The sequence below is a fragment of the Gorilla gorilla genome, chromosome 3 (assembly GCF_029281585.2).
Source record: "Gorilla gorilla gorilla isolate KB3781 chromosome 3, NHGRI_mGorGor1-v2.1_pri, whole genome shotgun sequence".
NCBI lineage: Eukaryota > Metazoa > Chordata > Mammalia > Primates > Hominidae > Gorilla > Gorilla gorilla.
In genome coordinates this window covers 149,168,565-149,191,982 of record NC_073227.2, presented here as the reverse complement: position 1 = coordinate 149,191,982, position 23,418 = coordinate 149,168,565, and the positions used below count along the sequence as shown (strand labels likewise).

At 33.4% G+C, this 23,418-nt stretch overlaps 1 protein-coding gene across 7 annotated transcripts in view; it reads left to right on the top strand.

Annotated features, from left to right (window-relative positions):
* The window catches only part of SCLT1 (sodium channel and clathrin linker 1), a 214,735-nt gene that overhangs the window by 131,520 nt on the left and 59,797 nt on the right, over positions 1-23,418 (top strand). For 3 of the 7 annotated variants that reach the window (XM_063705543.1, XM_063705542.1, XM_063705545.1), the window contains exons 13-18: positions 39-137; positions 4,321-4,392; positions 8,575-8,649; positions 10,975-11,132; positions 13,942-14,134; positions 20,274-20,470. In XM_063705543.1, coding sequence (XP_063561613.1) covers positions 39-137; positions 4,321-4,392; positions 8,575-8,649; positions 10,975-11,132; positions 13,942-14,134; positions 20,274-20,470 — 794 coding nt within the window. Of the gene's footprint in view, positions 1-38; positions 138-4,320; positions 4,393-8,574; positions 8,650-10,974; positions 11,133-13,941; positions 14,135-20,273; positions 20,471-23,418 lie in introns of those variants that run through there. The other 4 variants (XM_063705544.1, XM_019025990.4, XM_019025993.4 and 1 more) reach the window with 2 other exon arrangements.

Sequence of the window (23,418 nt, the reverse complement as noted above, 5' to 3'; positions counted from 1 at the left end):
TAATGTTATCTATAACATGAAATGATTATTTTCTGAAGGCTCTACTTGAGGAGAAGCAAAAAGAAGAAGACATAGAGAAAATGAAAGAGACAGTTTCTCGGTTTGTACAAGATGCTACCATAAGAACCAAGAAAGAAGTAAGGATTTTTAATTATATTTAAAATTCAGAATTTAAGTCACAACTAAAGACTAAATTCTACCTACATATTTGTAAATTAAAATTAAAATACTTGCCTACATAGTTATAAAGACTCCATATGAAATTATTAACATAAGTGTTTAAAAAATAACTAAAGGAACTGAGTAAAGGCTCCTTTCCTTTAAAATTATCTCCAGTAGGATAGTGGGATATACTGTATAGCCCTCCACTGGATAAAATAAAGATGTTCCTTTTTTTTCCTTATCTGTATTTTTTTGTGGGCAGTATTATTTCTCTCCTAGGTGAACTGTAGATTTAAACTGGTTTTCAAAACTTCCATCAGTTTAGAAAAAATAAAGTTAAAATGTTTGCTTTCTCTCAAGCAACTAAGTGGTAGAATTTTTATTTCCATAAAGCCACTGTACAACATTTCTTCCTGCAGAAGTATTTCTTAGAAATCTATTACTTTTACAGAATCATGGTGTAAAGAAAAAAATCTATTACTTTGTCTTATATGACTGAAATTAGATAGTTTCCCAAGATAAAATTTTTAATTTAAGGCAGAGTCCAAAGTAAACCCTGGGCTTTTTAATTTGTCATCTTCTATATCCTTTCTGCAGGAGCTCTGTCTTTCCTATTTGTGAAGTTGAGAGTACTGTAACATTGGACTATAGCCTAAAATATTCTTGATGACATATTTTTAAAATAAATATTAATAAACTTTATACTTTTAATGATAAAAATATTTTATTAAAGTATTCATGGTATGAGCATTCCTCTAATTGTATTTTCTTATCCTAAAATAAATTCAAATTGATTTTGAGGTTGATGAAGGTCATCTTTTGCATGAAGCTTTAAATAATCTAAGTAGAATTTTTCAAAAGCATTGTGATCTCATTCATTCCAAATGTTTTGCAAACGTAAAATACAGATGCTTCCTAAAATCCAGTTATTTCCCTATTCAAATATGTAGTCCTACCAGGCATCGAAACTCAACATGTCTGAAACTGAACTTACTCTCGTAGTCAGTCCCAGATTGTTCCTTCCTTAGGTGTTCCTGTTGATTTCCTGTAGCCAGCCTTTCCCTGCCATTACAACTATTCACTCAGGAAGTATTTACTGAGCAGTTCTTGTGTGCCAAGCATTTTGCTGCGTCTTTGCCCCCTCTGAGTTCCACACTGTTGCCAAGTTGATTTTTTTAAGTAAACTTTTAAAATGATTATTAAAAGTGATATATACTCATTGTAAAAAGAAATGGAAAATATGTATGAGAAAATATGTATGAATGAAAAATATGTATAAAAGAAAATTAAAATTACAAGTTTAATACCCAGAGATAGCCACTATTTTTAGCATTGTTCTGTGAATTTCATTTAATCCCAAATTATTCATGGCATGTCCTTCAAATATGTAGAATTAACCTGTTGAATTGAGAATAACTTTACATGTATCTCTTCCTATTGACTAAATATAATGAATAAATTGTCACATATTTCTGTTCTGGCTATAAAATTGAACAAACATATGACAGTGGCTTATTTCTTTAAAATATGAAAATACTTTATTTCTTAGATATCTCTCAAATAAATAAAATTTGTAAAAAATATACATTGTTTACTTTTGATTTTAAATCATGGCTGGTGCCATTATTGGATTTTCCTATTTCTTAATAGTTTATCTTACTATTTGGTTTATAAATGTCCTTACTATTCATAAAATTATAGAGGAAAATGCTTATATAAAGTGAGGTTAGGATGAGAGAAGGATATTAGTCCCTCTACAGACTTCAAAACCCCAATCACAGTAAACTACCTCACTGAAATGTGTGTTTCCTCACATGACAAAAGTTTACATTTTGTTTCATTAGATGCTAACTCTAGGAAATTCCATATGACCTTTGGAGCATAGAAGTTTACGTATGATATACCATCAGTGTCAATAGTTCTACACAGTCCTTTTAAAAGGCATGAGTAGTTTGATTCGTCTGACTTTGCCAGGATTACTATAAATGTATTTCAAAATATGTACCCTCTTATTGACATAAACCCTCAAGTTAGCTGTATCATTTCTAGATACTAAAAAGAACACATTTTAGAAATTATGTGAGAGAGCGACAGACATGACAGGCTTATAAGAACCAAAATTTTTATGTTACAGGAACATTTATGACTTAATTTCTCTGCCTCAGCCTCATCTATAATGGAAATAATAACAACCTCATTGGATTTTTTGTGAGAATTAATGAGATAATACATGTAAAGCACTCTGAATAGTACCTAACACACATCAATCCTCAATAAATTCTATCTGTTATTGTTACTGCTTTCATAAACAGAATACATTGATTCTTAATATAATTATTCATAGGAAAAGTCTACATCAAATTATAACCTTTAAAAGAGCTGGCCGGGCACGGTGGCTCACACCTGTAATCCCAGCACTTTGGGAGGCCGAGGTGGGCAGATCACGAGGTCAGGAGATTGAGACCATTCTGGCTAACACGGTGAAACCCCGTCTCTACTAAAAATACAAAAAATTAGCTGGATGTGGTGGCAGGTGCCTGTAGTCCCAGCTGGAGGCTGAGGCAGGAGAATGGTGTGAACCCAGGAGGCGGGGCTTGCCGTGAGCTGAGATCACGACCCTGCACTCCAGCCTGGGCAACAGAGCGAGACTCTGTCTCAAAAAAAAAAAACAAAAAACTAAAATAGACCCAGAAATAATATGCTTGGCAAGTCTTCAAAAAGATAACACTCATATTAATTAACCATATAAAGTACATGGCAGTATTGTAAATGTTCTAAACAAAGTTTACATCATATTTTCAAAATAGTTCATCTTGTACTAGAAAATTCTCGAAGACCTTTTAGATCATAAAATTTACTGATGATATACTATTGGCATCAGTATTCTTCACAGTCCTTTTAAAAAGCGTGAATAGTTACTAGAAAAATTTATTGTCATAGAGAAATCCTGATGAGATGTGACTAATTCTTCAAAATACTCTGTGCACATTAATAGTGTTCTTTCTGAAGATATTTAAATGTTAATTAAATTTTATTAAATGTTATTTATTAAATGTTATTAAATGTTAATTTAAATATCTTCAGATGTAAAAGTAATTTAATACTGGGATGTGGTGTGTATTATTTAAAAAGTATTCTGTTTATGAGTCAAAAACACCTTAAAAGTTTTTGTTTGTTTGTTTGTTTGTTTGTTTGTTTTGAGATGGAGTCTTGCTCTGTTGCCCAGGCTGGAGTGCAGTGGCGCAATCTCGGCTCACTGCAAGCTCTGCCTCCCAGGTTCACGCCATTCTCCTGCCATAGCCTCCCGAGTAGCTGGGACTACAGGTGCCTGCCACCATGCCCGGCTAATTTTTTGTATGTTTTTTTTTTATAGAGACAGAGTTTCACTGTGTTAGCCAGAATGGTCTCGGTCTCCTGACCTCGTGATCCACCCACCTCGGCCTCCCAAAACCTTAGAAGTTATTAATTAAATTTTGACTTGCTTTATAACAGCAGTTCTCAAAAATATTGTTCAGAGAGGCCACAAGGTCACACCCAGTTCTATAATTGTAGTTAAGGCATCATCTGCCTTTTTCAGTCATTCTCTCACACGTGTGCAGTGTTGTTTTCCAGAGGCTGTATGATATGTGACAACACAATAGGTTGATACAGAAGGAGATATCAGAATCTACCTTCTATTCAGCCAGACATTAAGGAAATTTGCAAAAGTATTTTAAAAGTGCTACTCTTCTCAAAAATTTTTAGTTTTGGAGAATATACTTATTTCTCATAAAAATATTGTTCAGGTTAATCGGTAAGAAATTACTTTTTAAGAGATTAGTAGGTAAATGTCTTTAAATTTTCTGTTTTCATTTCTAATATGGTAGATTTTCATAGAACCCATTATAAGCAAAAGATCTTTTTTTTAATTGTGGGTAAAAGCATCCTATGACCAAAATGTTTGACAACCACGGTCCTTTTGGATATACCATTCTATTCACTCTCCTTCCACTTTCATGGCAAATTCTTGGCTCTTTAATATATTATGTGCTTATTTTTCTTTTATGCCCTAAAAGTTACAATTTTATTTTTATCAAAATTATTATCCTGAGTGTTTTTATCAGATATTAATCATTTTTATTCTAGACCCAAATAATGAGTAAATGTCTTAATTTACAGGTTGCAAACACCAAAAAACAATGTAATATACAAATTTCTCGATTAACAGAAGAACTTTCAGCCCTTCAAATGGTATGTTTGACTATATTGATATTTTCTTCCAAATATTACTTATTTTAAAGGCCAAGATATATACTATTGGGGATTCATTCATTCAAAACATACTTATTAAACCAAGCCCTGGCTAGGTGCTAAGAAAAAACTGAAAATCCAGATAGACATGTTTGCAGCAGCCTTGTGGCTTATGTTCTAGCAGGAAAGATAGATGGCATTTATCACATTTTACTGTAACTACCTGTCTTTGACAGAGAATGCACAGGATGCTATTGCTAGCTGTAGCTCCTATCATATGCTGAGTTTATCTGGGAAACCAAGGAGAAAGAGAAAGTATATATAACAGTGGAAAGGAAGAAATACAGAAAGCTTCCTGAAAGAAATGAATACTGAGGAATGAGTAGGCCAAGAGGGGAGAGGAAAAGAATACTTGTGTGGCTAGAGGTGGGATTGGAAATAGAAGTTTAACTTGAAGATTTGATGTAATGAAATTTAATAACCTTGCTTACAGGAGAATAAAAGTATAACAATTTTCAAGAATTGAGAAAATGTTTATAACTTCACAAACTTTCATCTTTTCTGACTCCCTGTATCACTTTTTATCTCTGTTACAAAATTTAGCAATGAATCATATCTTGTAATAACTATCATGCTTTAGGTGTATGTTGAGCATACACACTCTGTCTCTCTCCATGAAAATCTTATCTCTGCAATTAGATTGTAAGCATCTCAACATAGTAGAGTCTTATGCCTTCCTTTATTTTCCCTGTCGCTTGCCTAGTACAGTGTTTTGCGGAGTATATTTTTAAATGTTTATCAACTGAATGGTATATTTAAACACTCTGAAAGAGGGATCACATTTTCTTTCGCCATTCTACAAACTTTGGAGAGCACATGACGGGATCTTCATCATTGTGTATTGGTCCCAAATGTAATAGAACAAGGAATATTTATTTTGTATTTGTTTGTTTAATGTCACTTATTTTAATAATGTAGGAACATCAAGTAAAATTAGTGAGATGCAATGTGGCCAGTTAGTGACATGTAATTTTTTGTTGCTGTAGAGTTTTGCTTCCTTTTCTATCACCCAGTTATTTTGCTTGTTTTCTTTCATGGGCTGATTAGCTATCAAGAGATTCATATCTTTGTGGAAAAAGAGGGGTAGAAGGGTACTACCCCAGTCCAAGATCATTTAATGGATGGTAAACTCTGCAAGGGCATGAATATTCATTCTTTCTATATTCTCAGGGGAACAAGGACTGGCTAAGACTTCCAGGGATTTTTCAAATCGTTGTTAGCTGTGTAACAACCAGAGCTATATTAAACTCACTTTAGAGTAAAAAGAATGACAATTTCAGTTTATTGCAAAAAGTGTTTCTTATAGTAAAACAATTCTACTTCATAGCTAAGTGATTTTTCTAAAGATATGAAACATCTCATAGTCATGTTGATTCTATGGGGAGAACTATACTGTGTAATTGAAAAGTTTGAAGTATTATGTTAAAAATATGTTTAAAGGAAAACATATTTGGCTACTTTAAGACAGATTTTCTCAAAAAATCTAAGCTACAGTTTGAAGCATAATAACCTGATGCTTGCTATTGTTTTCTATTATTAACAATTTTACTATCTAGACTAATAATATAATATACTATCCATCTATACTATTTATTTACACTATGAAGTCCAGGAAGGAAGTTATGCATACTTTTGCTGATCCAAAATTAAGGTATGCTCACAGGAAGGAGAAAAACTTGAATTTTAGATGAGTGTGCAGATTATTTAGTAGATTAAGAAAAAGCCAGAGCCATTATATTTCAAGCTACATATCTCCCTTTGGAGACCAACACGTACCTAACAGCCTTTGTTTTCTCTGGTAAGGTGTAGTTTATCTTAAGAATATTCAAGGTTTTATTCTGCCATGTAGCAGATTGCTATTAATCTGTATCAAATAAGAAAATTAATTATAAAATGTTCAAACTTACAAAAGTAACATAAAATGTTCGTTATGATCTTTTCTTTGATGCATGAATTTTTTGGGAGTCTTTTTTTTAGTTTCTAAATACATGAGGATTTACACTGTCTTTTGTTGTTGATTTCTCATTTGGTTAGGTTGGCAGCACAGATCATGGTCTATATGGTTGGTTCTTAATATGTATTGAGACTTCTTTTATAGAGTATTATTTTGGAAATACTCCATGAGTACCTGAAAAAATATCTATTATTTTGTCATATTTTCCCCCAAAGGTAGGCATGTCAGTGGTGATAAGCAAATATCTCTAAAAACTTTGTAATAGTAATTTTTAATGTTTGCTTTAGTATTATAGTGCATTTCTAATAGAATTAGTATGGTAATTCTCTCTAAAGGCTTAAACTTTGCTGTCTCATTTTACCTTTTTTACCCCCAGGTTAACCAAATATTCTTTAGGCCATCATCATTTGTCAGTGAAATGGTGGATTGGGTGGAGAGGGATATGAAGCATACTTACACATGCATTTCTTTATATACCACTTGCCAGCCCCAGAAGTATGAGCCAGACTTTGTTATTAACATATATATTAAAAATCACATGGGAGGAGTTACGAATGTAGGTAAAATCCCAAATTTAGCACTGAAACTACCATCTCCTAGATAAGCAACTTACTATATGAATATGTGGAATATTAATATTGCATTTTGTATACACTCAGGATTATATCTTAATAAAAGATATTAAATTTAAATTTGTCAACTGATTTGTAACAGGTTTAAAGATCTTCATTATAATCAATGGTGATTAATTTTGGGTCACAAAAGAAGCTTACTTTAAAATTTAAAAACATTGAAATACACTTCTTCTATAAAATAATTGAACATCATTAGTATGTAGTGTACAGTTAGCAAAGTGGGTTCCTCCAAAGCATGATTCACAATTAGAAAAAAAAAGGAGGAAAAAAAGCCATACTCCACTATTCACAATAGCAGACTTGGAACCAACCCAAGTGTCCAACAATGATAGACTGGATTAACAAAATGTGGCACATATACACCATGGAATACTATACAGCCATAAAAAAGGATGAGTTCATGTCCTTTGTAGGGACATGGATGAAGCTGGAAACTATCATTCTCAGCAAACTATCGCAAGGACAAAAAACCAAACACCGCATGTTCTCACTCATAGGTGGGAATTGAACAATGAGAACACATGGACACAGGAAGGGGAACATCACACACCAGAGACTGTTGTGGGGTGGGGGAAGGGGGGAAGGATAGCATTAGGAGATACACCTAATGCTAAATGACGAGTTAATGGGTGCAGCATACCAACATGGCACATGTATACATATGTAACAAACCTGCACATTGTGCACATGTACCCTAAAACTTAAAGTATAATAAAAAAAAAAAGGGACAGAAATGCAAATGCACAGAATGAGGGGCACTCTGCAGTGGAGGCCAGCCTTAGTGGGTCGCAGACAGGGTAGGGCAGAGATGACCTCCCCCTGCACTGATTACTGTCCTATTAACATACACATGTGCACCTGTCTCACGAAAAAAAAAAAGCAAAAAAACAAGCCATACCCATTACCCATTCTCCAGAATAAATGTATAAATACAAATAATTGTGAAGAACTAATAATTATGATTTTTTTGTTTTAGGTGCATTAGCAAAATGTTAAATTTTATTATCTAATTGATATGCTTGCTAAATACAGAGTAAAATCTTTTGAGCAGAAATAGTTTATGTTCATGCTAATAAAATATTTTTAGTATTTGTTGGCTGTAATTTTTGTAAAGAAAAAAGTTAACTTTTTTAGAATTTATACAGCCACATATCTTTTAGGCCATAGGTTATCCCTGAGGGTTTTGTGCCACTATCTGGTTCTATGTTCCCTTTTCAAAATACTTGATAAGAGTATATGAAAAGAAAATCTATAGTATGAGAAAGGGGTTCTATTTATTTTTTTCTCCCTGGAATCCCCCAACCTCAGTCTGTTTAATTAGAACTCCTTGGCATCCTACTGCTGGAGGCAATTTCTGCAATCCTGGGTTAGGTTGCTCTTCAAATATTGAGTTTTGTTTTGTTTTTAATCAATATAACCTTAAACTTGTGTTGATAACTATGATATTCCCATTATGAAAAAATTATAATTTTTCCCCACTTTTCTTAAGATGTTACCAAATGTATATATTTACAATATGACTTGAATTTATAGGAGTGTGCTGAAAAACAAGGCCAAATTGAACGAGTCATTAAGGAAAAAAAAGCAGTGGAAGAAGAACTAGAAAAGGTAAAAAGAAAAAGGAAATATAACTACCTAAAACTCAACTGCAAATATGCAACATTACTGTCTGCCTCCATCATGCCATCTACTAGCAATTCCATTATTTGTTAGTATTGTCCTGGTAAGTTTTTCTTTTCTTTTTTTTTTTTTTTTTTTTTTGCAATGGAGTCTCACTCTGTCACCCAGGCTGGATTGCAGTGGCGCGATCTCGGCTCACTGCAACCTCCACCTCCCGGGTTCAGGCAATTCTCCTGCCTCAGCCTCCTGAGTAGCTGGGAATAGAGGCACGTGCCACCATGCCTGGCTACTTTTTTTGTATTTTTAGTAGAGATGGGGTTTCACCATGTTAGCCAGGATGGTCTCTATCTCCTGACCTCGTGATCCGCCCGCCTCAGCCTCCCACTTTTCTTAAATATATTCAGAGTCTGCAGTTAAATACTGATGTTGCCTGGATACAATTCTTTTCCAAGGGCGGCTGTATTCTTTGAACTTTGTACTTAAAGATATAAATTTTGTGAAGTAGTTATATTTCTTGCTTAAACCTCATCCTACGAAATTTCACTTTGTCTTTCCTTTCTTTTTGAGTTTTATGTTAGCTCTTATGGTGCTTAGGCCATCTATAAATAAAACAAGTATATATAACCAGAAAATTATAGCATTGCTATGATTTTTACCTTTTAGAAGTACAGATTTTAATTTCACACTTAGGAAGAATATTTACCCCTGTGATATTTCAGAAAAACTATAGGGAGAACTCCATAGTTTAAAATTCATCTCTTTCATATACTTTTTTATTAGCAGTAATATCCTACTCTTTTAAAGTTCCTTGGGAAAAGAAAAGGAGGCCAAATTTGATTGAGCACTTACTGTGTTTTAGGTGCTGCACTAAGAACTTTCATAGAGAGGTTAAGTAACTTACCCAATGTTAAAAAGTGGTAAATGGTAGAGTCAGAGTTTGATTTTCAAAGGAGAGCTATGTAGCGTAAAAATTATGGTCTATATCTATTATGAACATGAAAAAATTATGACATCAGTAAAAGAGTAATACACAAAGCAAAACATAATGTACAATTCCATTTGTGAAAAAAAAAATACATGTTTTCAAAGTAGGACTTTTGGTTACCACTCTCCTGCAAGGTAGGTCCCTTCTGAGTTTCCATCTGCGTATCAGTTCCCATTTAGATTGCCACCTGTTATACATCAGGGTTTGGGATGAATGTTTTAACATCACATGGCAAAGGTTAAGGAAAAGGCTTTTGGGGAAATGTAAAACTTACAAGGCAAAAGACAACAGGTAAAGAGAAAGCACAGCACCTTATTCTCCCACTGTTCCACAGACCAGTGTTCTAAGGTCAAAGTACTGCTGGGTCTGCAGCGTAGATCTGTATTCCAGTAGTGGAATGTTGACGTGCTGATACTCCATGTTTTTATAGAGAGTGACAAAGCAGTCCTGTCAGTGGGGAAGACACAGGTTACTTGGCCAGGCAGTCTAGATTTTGGGGGTAGCTGTGTGCAGGATTTGCTTCAACGTATGAACTGCTTACACCTGGAGACCTTGGATCTCTTAGGATGTTACAGACCTTGTGCTGTAAGAGGGAGCCCCACTGCATGGAAAGCTGAGCTTAGGTACAACCACCACTGCCGAGGAAGGGGGAAGCCCCATCCTAGCTAGATCATTGTCCAGGTAACCCAGAGTGAGATTCTGGAGTCACTTGCAGAGAGTTCTAGTTATTGCACCATGGCATGTATCTTTATTTTTGAATATTGGAAAAGAGGATTGTATTGAACGGTACTCATCAAAGAATCACCAGTGGTTATCTCTAAGTTGACATTTATTTTTACTTCAGCTGCTTTACATCTTTATATTATTGCATAGTTTACCATGAGCATGAATAATTGCAAAAAAATAAACTCTATTTTTTAAGAGACAAGGTCTTGCCCGATTATCCAGACTGGAGTACAGTGGACATGATCATGGCTCACTGCAGCCTCTATCTCCTGGGCTCAAGGATCCTCCTACCTGAGCCTCCCTAATAGCTGGGACTGCAAGTGTGAGCCACCATGCCCAGCTAATTTTTTAATACTTTTTTTAGATGACAGGGTCTTGCTATGTTGCCCAGGCTGGTCTCAAAACTATTATTATTTTATATATTAGTTTTTAGCATTTTATTTTGTAAATGTGACAGAACCAGATTTAATTATTGATATGTTTCATATGTTACGGTCAGAACAAATGAACACATAATCATGGCTTTTTATTTCTTCCATTGATTTCTGTTTCTAAACTGTTTATTAAGACAGTTTCTTCTGTAATATTATATACCTAATAAGCCTTTTCTGCAGATTTACCGTGAAGGCAGAGGAAATGAGAGTGATTACAGAAAACTGGAAGAAATGCACCAAAGATTCCTGGTTTCAGAGCGTTCAAAAGATGATCTTCAGCTAAGACTTACGAGAGCAGAAAATAGAATAAAACAACTTGAAATTGAGTAAGTTTTTCTTTTGGATTTTCTGTGATAACATCTTCAGAATTCACACAATTTTTGACAGATTCTCTACCTTTTCTTTTTTTTGGTAGGACTTACAATATATCTTATGTTGAAAAAAACAATTAGGACCAAATATAATTTTATTCAAGATTATTTCTGAAAACGAATTTCTGCAGGAAGAAAAGATTTAACAGTAGCATACCATTTTCTTTTAAATGTGTCCTTTCTGGCAGTTAAATAGGATGTTTATAATATTGTTGTCTTTGTACCAATTATGCAGCTATTATAGTAGCTTGCTTATATTCTTTTATACTACCTATACTTAGTGTATTTCTTGTTATAGTGAATATTCTATAATGATCCATCTTGTATATTTTATCTATAAAATGATAAAGTCATAATTTGACATATCCATTTTATTTTTCTACCTCCCCACCCCGACGGTATTATCTAATATAGCAAAATTTTCTTATTTGAATTGCCTAAAATCACAATCTGTATATGTGTTCAAAATATATTTTTAATTAAATACTAATACCTAAGTTAATAAAGATTGTTTTTAGTAAGAGGTCTTGCAAATTTGTTTAATAAATATATGTGTAATTTTCAATAACCTATTCAGATAATCTGCTCATATGGTTACTTCCAGATCAAACCTGCAGGAGGAGCTGGTTTATTCCAGCATAAATCTTGTATGTACTAAGAGAAGTATCACACATGAAGGCTTTTCCCAATACCATACATTCACGGGGTTTCTCTCCAATGTGTATATCCATATGTCTCTTAAGGGAGGAGTATTGAATAAAAGCATTCCTGCATTTGTTTTAATTCACATGGTGTCTCTGCATTATGAGTATTTTGCGTGTGTACAGTAAAAGGAGATACCGAAGTCTTCTTTATGTTCCTTATATTCATAAGGCTATTATCCAGGGTGAACTCTCACATATTTCCTAAAGGGTGTAAACATAGAATAAGGTGCGAGGACTGGGTAAAAGACCTTCCCATGTTCCTTACTTTCAAAAAGCTTCTCTCCAGGATAAATTTTGAAGGTTGAGTGAAGGATAAGGATTAGCCCATCTTCTTTAGATTTACCAGGCTTCTTTCTAATATGAGTTCTTTTCTTTCATTAAGGAAATGAGAAATGACTAAAGGCTCCCATGCATTCTTTTTATAAGCAGAGTTCTTCTCCTCAGTATCAGTTCTTACGCGTTCATCAAGACAGGAGAAATTAATGAAGGTTTTCCCACATTCTCCACATACAAAGAGTTTTTCTCCTAAGTTTTCATATGTGCTTTAAAGTATATTTGATGAATTTTTTTCTTAGTCACTTCATTTAAAGGGTTTCTCTTGAGTGTGAGTTCTCTTGTCCATTTCTAATTTCAGGAATGCTTGGAGTGCTGTAGTCTTGCATCTCCTTTAATCTCTGGGAATCCCCTTTTCTGTATTTTTGTTGTTGTTGCAAATAATTTGTTTTAAAAACTGAGTTCTTAGTAATGTAGAGTTTCCTCCACTACATGCCTGTATATTGATGCTTTTTACTCTGTCTCATGTAATTCCTAAAAACTAGCAATTAGACCCAGAGGCTTGATCTCGTCTAGCTTTCTTTTTTTGTTGTTGTTGTTTTTGGAAGAATTCTTCATAGATGATGATATTGTGGACGTCTGTTAGGAGGCTTACAATCTGTGGTTGTTTCTGATCTCAGCATCTTCTGATGTTAGCATCCTTTTATTATCATTGCCTAGACATGTCATTTTATTAGGAACTTTATCAGCCTAGGTTTAGACAGAAAAAAGACTATGAGTATTGCGGGAATAAAGGATTTAATGTAGGAAACAATTTACAAGAATGTGGGAGTTGCTGGGGAAGCAAAGATCTAGAAAGGCAGAGGTAGAGATCAAAGAAAATCAGTCACTAACTGTGTTCACCCAAAGCACTGGCAGATATGGGCAGGTCAGAATGCCAAAATAGGACCATCAAGGAGTGGTTCATGGTGATAAAACTGCCACCAGGTCAAAGTTGCTTCTTTATTTTAAGAATTTTTCTGCTTGCAAAATACTTTTAACTAGTAGTTTTCTTAAACTTTCACAATATTAGTAGCATTTCCATACAATTCCCTGTGAAACCTATTAACCAGGGAGTGTTCACAGTGCTTATCTGTTATTGAAAAGATGGAAGTTTTAAAAGATAGGAATAAAAATTAGCAGTATATTGATTTGAAGCAACATTAATGTATAGAGGTTGTCTCACCCAGTGATCAGTGGTCCATTGTTGAGACAGTTCAGGAAATATAATCTGTTTAACCTATGATAAAACAAGAAGTTTACAGAACTAGAAGTTTATAAAAAGTATTTCTAAGACATATAATGGGAAAATATAAAAGTAGATTTTATAATTTAGTAATATAGTCAGCTATTGTGTTAGTCCATGGAGTTTATTGATTAAGTAAAGGAGTTTTGGTTATTATCCGTTTCATCCTTTTTTTGTTGCTTCAGTTCATTCCCTTGAAGTTCTCCATACACAGTGATTCTTCATGTTAGTACAAATTTGAAAGAAGTCTCACATTGATTTTCTAGATAAGTGATAACAGTTCAATTCATCTGTTCTTAGTTAAAATTTGAATATATTTAAGTTGAATGTATTTGCCTGGTATAACATAACATTTTGAAACCACATAGTTTCAGTCTAAAGTGGAAAGAAATGGCTCAGAATAAAGCAAACAAAAGTCCATGTGATAAAATGTAGACAGACTTTTATCTTCTACTATAGATCATTAAGTTTAAGGATTCTTTTCGTTTCGTTTTTTAATCAGCTCCTCAGAAGAAATATCACGTTACCAAGAAATGATTCAGAAACTTCAAAATGTATTGGAGTCTGAAAGAGAGAACTGTGGGCTTGTCAGTGAACAAAGGCTAAAACTTCAGCAAGAAAATAAACAGTTACGGAAAGAGACTGAGAGTTTAAGGAAGATTGCCCTGGAGGCTCAAAAAAAAGCCAAAGTAAAGGTATTTTCAAGACTAGAGTTAAATGTGTACTTATGAAAATCAAAGTATAGAGAATATTTAGAGAGACTTAGCAAAACATCTTTAAGGCCCCCCTTTTTTTTTGCCTTCTCATCAGATAGCACTAAATCATAATTCAGAGTGTTAACCAATCATTTCTGTGTTGTAGAACTTGGCAGGCATACTTGAAAATGATTGCCTTTGCTACACACAAAAAAATTCTTTTCCAACCACGAAATATACTGATATTCCTGCCAAAGCAATTTAAGCAGCACTAGCAAAACCATAGATTAGATAACTTTACAGACTGCCTTCCTCTCTTCTCTCTCTGTAGTAGCCTTTGAAAAGTTGAACTTCTCTAAAACTAACTGTATAAAGGATGTTAAAGCAGTAGGCTCTGAGAACCATTCATAACTAGTCTGAAAATTCCATGGCAGGAAGAAGGCAAGAGGCAAAAATGTCATCTAAAACAAATTCCCTTTCTTTTCTCTCTTATTTCCTTCTCTTCTGATGCTTATATGGTTTGGTAATAGGAAGGTGATCCTCTTTTTAAGGGACTTTCAAGAAACGCAAGAATCTTCATCAACATCTTGCTTACCTTTCCCCATGTCATGAGACTTTTGTAAAAAGTGGCACTAACTTGTTATGATAAATATCTACATCTTCTAATTTCATAGTAAGAATATGAAGAGGTCATGTCACTGTTTTATTTTGGTTTTTATTGCTGCAAGGACTCCTAAGAAGTCATATTCCAACCTAATTCATGTCAACATAAATTTATTGAATGCCTCCTATTGCAGGTATGAAATGCCCTAGTTATTTGTAAAACCTTGAACTCTGAAATGAAAAAGAGAGTCTTGTTTACAAAGAAGTTTGTACTTTGAGCTTTAGACTATGGGAGTTCTTTGAAGAACAAGGAGAGGACTCATACCGCCAGATATCAAGACTTGATAAAAAGCTAAAATAATTTAGACAATGTGTTATCAACATAAGAATAATCAACTTGATCAATGGCAAAAAATTGAGTCTAGAAACAAACTCATTTATCATAATCACTTGATTTATAACAAAGGCACCATTGCAGTTCAGTGGGGGGAAAACTGGCTTCACAAATGGTGCTAGATCAGTCAGATCCATATTTTAAAAATAAAACTTAACTCCTATATCACAGTATATATGCAAATTAGTTGGAGCTGCTTTATAGACCTAAATGTGAAATGTGAAATGATAGTTTCTAGGAGAAAATCTTCATGCCTTTGGGTTGGAAATATTTCTTAAACAGAGCACAAAAAAACACTAATCATGGTGAAAAATCCAAGCCGAATTGGATTTCACCAAAATTAAGATATTTTTAGTCACCAAAAGACACCATTAAGAAAGGGAAAAGTGGGAGAAAGTATTTGTAGTGCATATAACCAAAAAGAGAGCTCATATCCAAAATATAAAAACTTTTACCAATTAATAAGAAAAATATTAATAAGGAAAAAACAGCTAATAGCTAATAAGGAAAAAAATAGATACTCCATTTCCAGAAAAGGCCAAAAGACTTAAGTAGGCACTTCATAAAATAGCATATAGGCAAATATGTTCAACTTCATTATTTTTTAGGAGAATTTAAATTAAAACTACAAGATAACACTATACACCACCAGAATGGCTAAAATTAAAAAGACTAAAAATATCAAGTATTTTTAAGAATATAAAGCAATTAAAACTTTGATAGATACTGCTGGGAATGTAGCAGTATCTTTTAAAGCCAGACATGCATACATCCTGATACGGTTGGGCTGTCTTCCTACCCAAATCTCATCTTGAATTGCAGTTCCATAATCCCAACGTGTCACGGGAGGGACCCAGTGGGAGGTAATTGAATCATGGGGCAGGTTTTCCCATGCTTTTATCTAAAGAGCTTTTAAAAATATAAGAGAAAAATATTTGTAACCGAATAAAAAAGCATGCGAGAGTTGAACAGAATCTGCAATCTAAGAAAAAAAAACAGTAGGCAGTAAGCAGTTTAAACTCACCATTAATTAATTGCTAAGTATCTCTAAGTGAACGTGCAGCTAAAAGTATTAAATGGTACATATTTACTTCAGAGTCTAAAATTCAGTCATAAGAAAGTAATTAAAATATTTCATAAATAAGTTCATTGCAGCATTATTTATAATAAACTAGAAACAACCTAAATATCTAGAAGTAAATATGTTACATCTATATGTATAGTAAAATTATGGAAAATACAAAACATTAAAAAAATATATATAAAGTCCCTCTACTCCCAAAACTCAGATAATACTTCTAACTTCTACATAATTGCTTTTATTTATGAATTTTAAAATTGTTACTATAGTGTATAAAGGATTACTACCTGTGTGTGTACACATATATATTTTTGACATATAGTGTATATGTTTTTAATAAGATACTGTATTGTCATTAAAAACTATATTTCCAAATAATTTATAATGCATTTATATTGATACACCCTATGATTAAAAAATATATGTGTATACACACATACAGGTAGTAATCCTTTACATACTGTAATAACAATTTTAGAATTCATAAATAAAAACAATTATGTAGAAGTTAGAAGGGATTATCTGAGTTTTGGGAATAGAGGGACCTTATAGTTGTCTTTTTAATGCTTTGTATCTTCCATCATTTTATAATATATATTTGTTTTGTTTTCTTTTTATTAATCATGGGTGGGGATGGAATCAGTGAATTTTCCCTATCTAGTACTCCACTTGATCCGTCTTTAACATTTCACTTTAATGCTTTGTTATTTTCCATAATTTTACAATATGTATTTGTTTTGCTTTCTTTTTTTTATAATGAGTGGGGATGGAATCAATGAATTTTTCCTATCTAGTACTCCACTCGATCCGTCTTTAACATTTCAGGATAGTAACTGATGTTATGGACAACAAAAGAGTAATAGAAAGTTTATCTACCCCACATATCTCACCAAATCTGTATCTAGCTTAAGAGAATAGCCATTGATAAAGAGCTGAACCTCTTAACTAACTAGCTATAATTCTATTTTATGGAGGAAGAAGGCTGTAAGATAAATTGCTTTGTAACTGATTCTTTCTTTGACAAAATAGGAACCTGGTGCACCTACCCCTTGCTGTTTTTCTCCCCCTTGCAAAAGTATGATCTTCAGTAGATAAACTGAAAGAAGCCAAAAAGATAAAGACAGTGAGATATTGGGAGGTCAGTTGGCTACAAACCTTAACAATTTATCATATGAAGTTTTCATTTGATCTCAATGCCACTGCATTGATTTCAGCCCTCGCTTTCTCCTTTTCTAACCACTCCTTTTGCCAGGGCTCTCCATTTCTTCATGGTCTAAATTCCCCCTCATAACCATCTAAAATTAAGAAATGGAGTCGTTTCCAGCAATTCAGTTATCTACTTGTGTGGCTATTTCTCTGTAAAGGAAGGAAGAAGCAAGAAAGAAGAGAGACCATAAAACCCTTTTTCCCATCCAACATTCTGAATTTTATCATTAATAGAATTTTTGTAATCGGAGATCAGTTGTTGTGGCCCTTAGCCTGTCAGCATTACCACAGACCTGTCCAATTTAGGTAGTAATTCTAATTGTATATACTAAAGGCTATGGAGCTTGTTAGAGACTGAATTTGACATCAAAAAGCCACCATTCAATCTGCAAATATGTTTTGACAACCGTACTGTGTTCCAAAAGTTGAAATAGGTAAGCAGAAAGAGATTATTTCAGGCAAAAGAAACAGCATGTGAAAAGAACCAAAGAATAAAAAGGCATTATAGTGGAAATAAAAGAAAGGCAAGGGAATAGTGTGGCACAACACAAGCTTGTAAAAGTAAGCAGGGACCAGGTTATCATAAAGGGTCTTAAAGCAAAGCTTGTGAAACTATAAATAGATTTTCCAAGTGAAAATGGGGAGTTAACTAGGCAGCCAAATTCTAAAACCGTACAGATGCATAGATCAGTTTTGTGTGCATATGTGGTTTGTTGTTATTGTTGTTTTTGTTGTTTGAGAAGCTCTGTTGCCCAGGCTAGAGCACAATGGCGCTATCTTGGCTCACTGCCACTGCCACCTCCCAGGTTCAAGCGATTCTTCTGCCTCACCCTCCTGAGTAGCTGGGATTACAGGCACCCACCACCTCGCCTGGCTAATTTTTGTGTTTTTAGTAGAGATGGAGTTTCACCATGTTGGCCAGGCTGGTTTTGAACTCCTGACCTCAAGTAATCTGCCTGCCTCGGCTTCCCAAAATGCTGGGATTACAGGCATAAGCCACCGCACCTGGCCCATACATCAGTTTTTAACATGTGTTCATAAGAGAGAACTCACAGGGGCTGTACTTTTTGTTTTCCACCTGAGATGTTAGACCAACATGACTTCTCCAGAGGAGATGAAGATTAAGGCAGGGAAGGAGAAAGGGCAGGCAATCTAAATTTGCAGAATCTAATAATTCAAAAATTATTAAGATAGCAGCAGGGATCAAGTGGCCTCAGGAGGCTTGCACAGCAGTAATACAACACAAAACTAACACATCCAAGATTGTTTTTCTAGTGTCTGTATTTATAAAGTCTTCAATTTCTGCATGTGTACTATTTGAGAAGGCAAATTGAAGAGTTTTAGGAAGCATTTTTCATTTAGCAGGGGTGGCAAGGACAGACAGAGTGTTTGCAGTTTGCTCCAATGAGCCAAGAATTTTGTTGTTGTTGGGCCTTGTTTTGTGTTTTTTGACACACTAAAGTTGATCTCATTGTTTTTTGAGTTTGAAAGTACTGTATTTAATGAATTACTCTCATTGTTTTTTGAGTTTGAAAGTAACTGTATTTAATGAATTACTAGAAGTCTAGCCAGCTGTGGCCATTTGTAAAGCAATTAAAGTATCACAAAATAAGTGTTCTTTATACTTCTTTAGTATAGCAAAATATAGATGGCCTGAGAGTACAATAAGGAAATCAAATCACCTTGCTGCCTTTTTCCACAAGTGTTTTTCATCTGAACCACAAAACATAGAAAAATATTGCAGTAACTTTTTTCTCAATTTCCCCAAAAATGGTACTCAGGTAGTTACATTGTAGACACAGATGAAAGAACGCAAGTCATTATATACATTGGATGCCTTAAAGCATTAGGGCTTAATTCTCTCCCTGAACCCCAGCAGAGAAAGCTTCTAGGGTATCCAAAGAGCATTTACCTATAAGTTCATTCTGCAATTAAAGTGCTTTTACTATAATGACATAAATTCTTAGAAGTGTACTGAAGACATTTTCGTAAGAGATTTTCAAAATCATTGTTTATATTGTCTCTTTCTCCTGAAAAATAATTCATTCATTAATCATTCACTAATACTGCAGCTGAAGTGGTAAAGAAATTCCTGTATATAATTGTCTTTGACTTTACAAAGCCCTTTGAAAGAGTTTCAAATTTAGTATGTAAATCAAAAGTGGTTTGAGTAAATACTTAACTCAGATACCAACAGCATCAACACTTTCCTTGGATTCTGGCAACAGAAATCAGAGTAAATAAAGAGAGAAGTGTTATGTTATAATAAATAGACTTTTCTTTTGCCGGCATTTTAAGGTGTTAGGGAAAGTGTTGCAAAAATATATAGTTCATCATAATTCTAGTTTTACTGACATAACATTATAAGTTTTCATTTGTGATGAAGACCAATTGTAAACTTAATTTCTTTTTTCTTTTTTTTTTTTTTTTTTTGAGACAGAGTCTTACTCTGTCACCCAGGCTGGAGTGCAGTGGTGCGATCTCAGCTCACTGCAAACCCCACCTCCTGGGTTCGATTCACCTGCCTCAGCCTCCTGAGTAGCTGGGATTACAGGCGTGTGCCACCATGCCCAGCTAATTTTTGTATTTTTAGTAGAGATGGGGTTTCACCATGTTGGTCAGGCTGCTCTCAAAACTCCTGACCTCGTGATCTGCCCACCTTGGCCTCCCAAAGTGCTGGGATTACAGGCGTGAGCCACCGCACCTGACCAAACTTTATTTCTTACATAGTTTTCTCATCCAAACATTTTTGTCCCTCAGACAACACAATGAATGATTCCTTTTGTATATATTATTGATCTGTATAGCACCTATAAGAAAAGAAAAAGAAAATACATTTTCATTTTATTCTTTAGATCAGTACAATGGAACATGAATTTTCAATAAAGGAACGTGGATTTGAAGTTCAATTGAGAGAGATGGAAGACAGTAATAGAAATTCCATTGTTGAACTGAGGCATCTCCTAGCGACTCAACAGAAGGCAGCCAACAGGTGGAAAGAAGAAACAAAGAAACTTACTGAAAGTGCAGAAGTTAGAATTAATAATCTAAAGTAAGTCTACTGTTAGTTGTTTGACATGTTTTACAGAAGAAATTCTTTAACCTATAGTTTAATGTCCTTGCCATAATCTTTTTTAAAAAATGTATAATTCTGGACCTTATCTTTTTCTTCAGTAAATATTTATGAAACTACTATAAAAATATTATGTCATAAACCAAAGCAAATATTATATTTTTTACAAATTTCATGCATGTTTCAGAAAATGTAATAGTTTTTGTTGGATATATTAGTTTAGATAGTTGCAACGAAATCTATTTCGCCTGCAAAGCCTGAAATATTTGTTCTCTGGCCCTTGAAAAAAAATTCTCTGACCCTCAGATGAACTTGAGATTTTGTGCTGAATGAGATGGGAAGCTCAAGAGCTTCAACATGGGAATGAGATCGGAGGGCTTTGAGCAAAGTGATGTGATCAGACTTAAATGTTCAACAGATGATTGTGATCACTGAATGATCTACTATATCACCATATGTTTTACTATAGTAAACCTAAAACTACTCTAAAAAATAAAGTCTATTAAAAAAAAAGAATAGACTGTAAAGAGGCAAGGGTAAGAGAAGGGAGAAAGAAACTAGTACTATGAGAGTCCAAGTATAAAATTGTGGTGGCTTAAACTAGGTTATAAAGGGTTGGAGATAATCATGGGAAGTTTGCTTTGGGGTGTTAAGTATGAGCTGCCCAAAAGATATTTAAGTCAGGATATCAACTAGTAAATTATGTATGTAAGTTGATATTCAGGGAGGAGATTACAATAAGAGCTATAAACTTGTGAATCACTAACATACACATGATTTTTAAAGTCATGGAATGAGAACATGTTGAAAAAGAGGATAGAGAGATGGAAACTGTGTGAGGACTGAGTTCCAAAATGTAAAGTTTAGGAAAATTATTCCACTGAGAGAGACTGAGAAAGCATATCCAGAGAAATAGAAATAAAGACAAATAGTAAAAATCAAAAATAAAAATTCAGAAAAGGAATAAGCAATAGTGGGTGATATTTATTGAACACTTAATGTGTGCATTTTTCTAAGCAACTTACAGGTACTTAATCTTTACAGCAACCCCACAAAGTGTATAACATTATTAATCATGTTTTACAGATAGCCAAACTGAGGCCAAAGGAGGTTAAGGAACTTGTATAAGATCACATAGATAATGAATACACAGATCTAGGTTTTACATTCAGTTTGGGTAAAGATACTATGCTCTTAACCATTATGTTTTATAAAAATCTGGTATTCATTGGTTGAGTAAGGTAAGGACTGAGAATGGACCTTCTAATTTGATACCATGTGGTGACTTTGTTAACCATGATAAGAGGAGTTTTGGTGGAAGGTTGGAATGACATATATTTAAAATGAAAGAGTTAGTGGTGAACTAGGCAATTCTAACCAACCCTCCACCACAAGTAAAAAAGTTGAATTATACAAAGCATCTACAAAGAGCACTAAAGAACTAACAACAACAAAAAAAATCATTACCAGTTAGGCTCAATGTCAAGGATGCAAAGTTGGTATAACATTAGAAAATCAATATAATTTACAACATTAACTTATTAAAGGAGAAAAATCATAAGGTCTTTTCAATAGATATAGAAAAAGCATTTGATAACATTTAATATTCCTTCGTGGTTATTTTTTCAAAAATATTCCTTAAAAAACTAGGAATAGAATTTCCTTAATTTTCTAAAGGCATCTATTCTATAGCAGACATTGTTCTTAATGGCAAAAAATAATGTCAATAACATTCTTTTGAAGACTGACAAGATGTCAAAGAAGTTCACTATTACCATTTCTATTGATTTTTGTACTGGAGTCCTAATCAGTGCACTAAGGCAAGAAAAAGAAATAAAAGGTTGACAAAACAAAAAGAAAGAAAACAGTCACTCTTAACAGACAACATGGTTGAATATGTAAAAAGCCCAAAATAATTGTTAGACAAATTATTAAGTGAATATAGAAAAACCGTTTGTAATCTTCATACCAGTAACAAACATTTCAAAAATAAAACTTTAAAAATAATTTATAATTACATCAAAAAACATCAAATACCTAGCAACAAATCTGACAAACAATATGTAAGACTTTTGTTTGAAAACTATATATAATATTAAGAGTAATTAAAGAAAGTCTAAGTAAATAAAGGCAGAGACCATGTTTATTAATTAGAATGCTAAATATTATAATTATGTTCATTCTCCCCCACCAATATACCTATAGATTCACTGCAATCCCAATTAGAATCCTAGCACATGGAGCAATATCTGAAGTATATTAAGTTAAAAAAAAGTAATATAACAGTATGTATAGTATTCTACTTATTATCTAAGAGTGAGGAGTGCATGTGCCTGTGTGTGTTTATAAACATGTATGTATATAAACCAACATATGTACACACATTTGTGTTTTTAAAAGTGAAGAGGTGAGCCAAAAAATAATTCAAAGGTAATCTCTGAGAGGAGAGAGGGGGACAGAATGAAGGCTAGACTTCTTTGAATGAAACTTGTTTTGTAGATTTATAAGCTTAATTTTGGAACTATATAAATGTTTATATAATTATTTTTCGAATTAAATCAAAATTTGAAAAGCAATACCTAAAAATCAAAAGTAAAATTAAACAAATTAACTTAATTATATAGGAAGTTGATGGCTTAACTACATAGATGAATTATTTCAAGTGATATTAAACATAGTAATTAGACTGTGTGGGATAAAGCCTAAGGATTAAAGGAAATGCAAGAAATCATAAACTGTTCCTAGTAGTCATATTGTTAGAAATAATATTCATGGTGGTGTTCTGAAACATAATTATAGGATAAGGAAGTTGAGTTATTATAAAAGTCTTTAAGAAACAAATTTTTCATCATAAAAGAGAAGAAACTCAAATTGAATAAACTTGTAGTTCTAAATTGGAATTGGAAATAAGACTTTATGAACTCAAG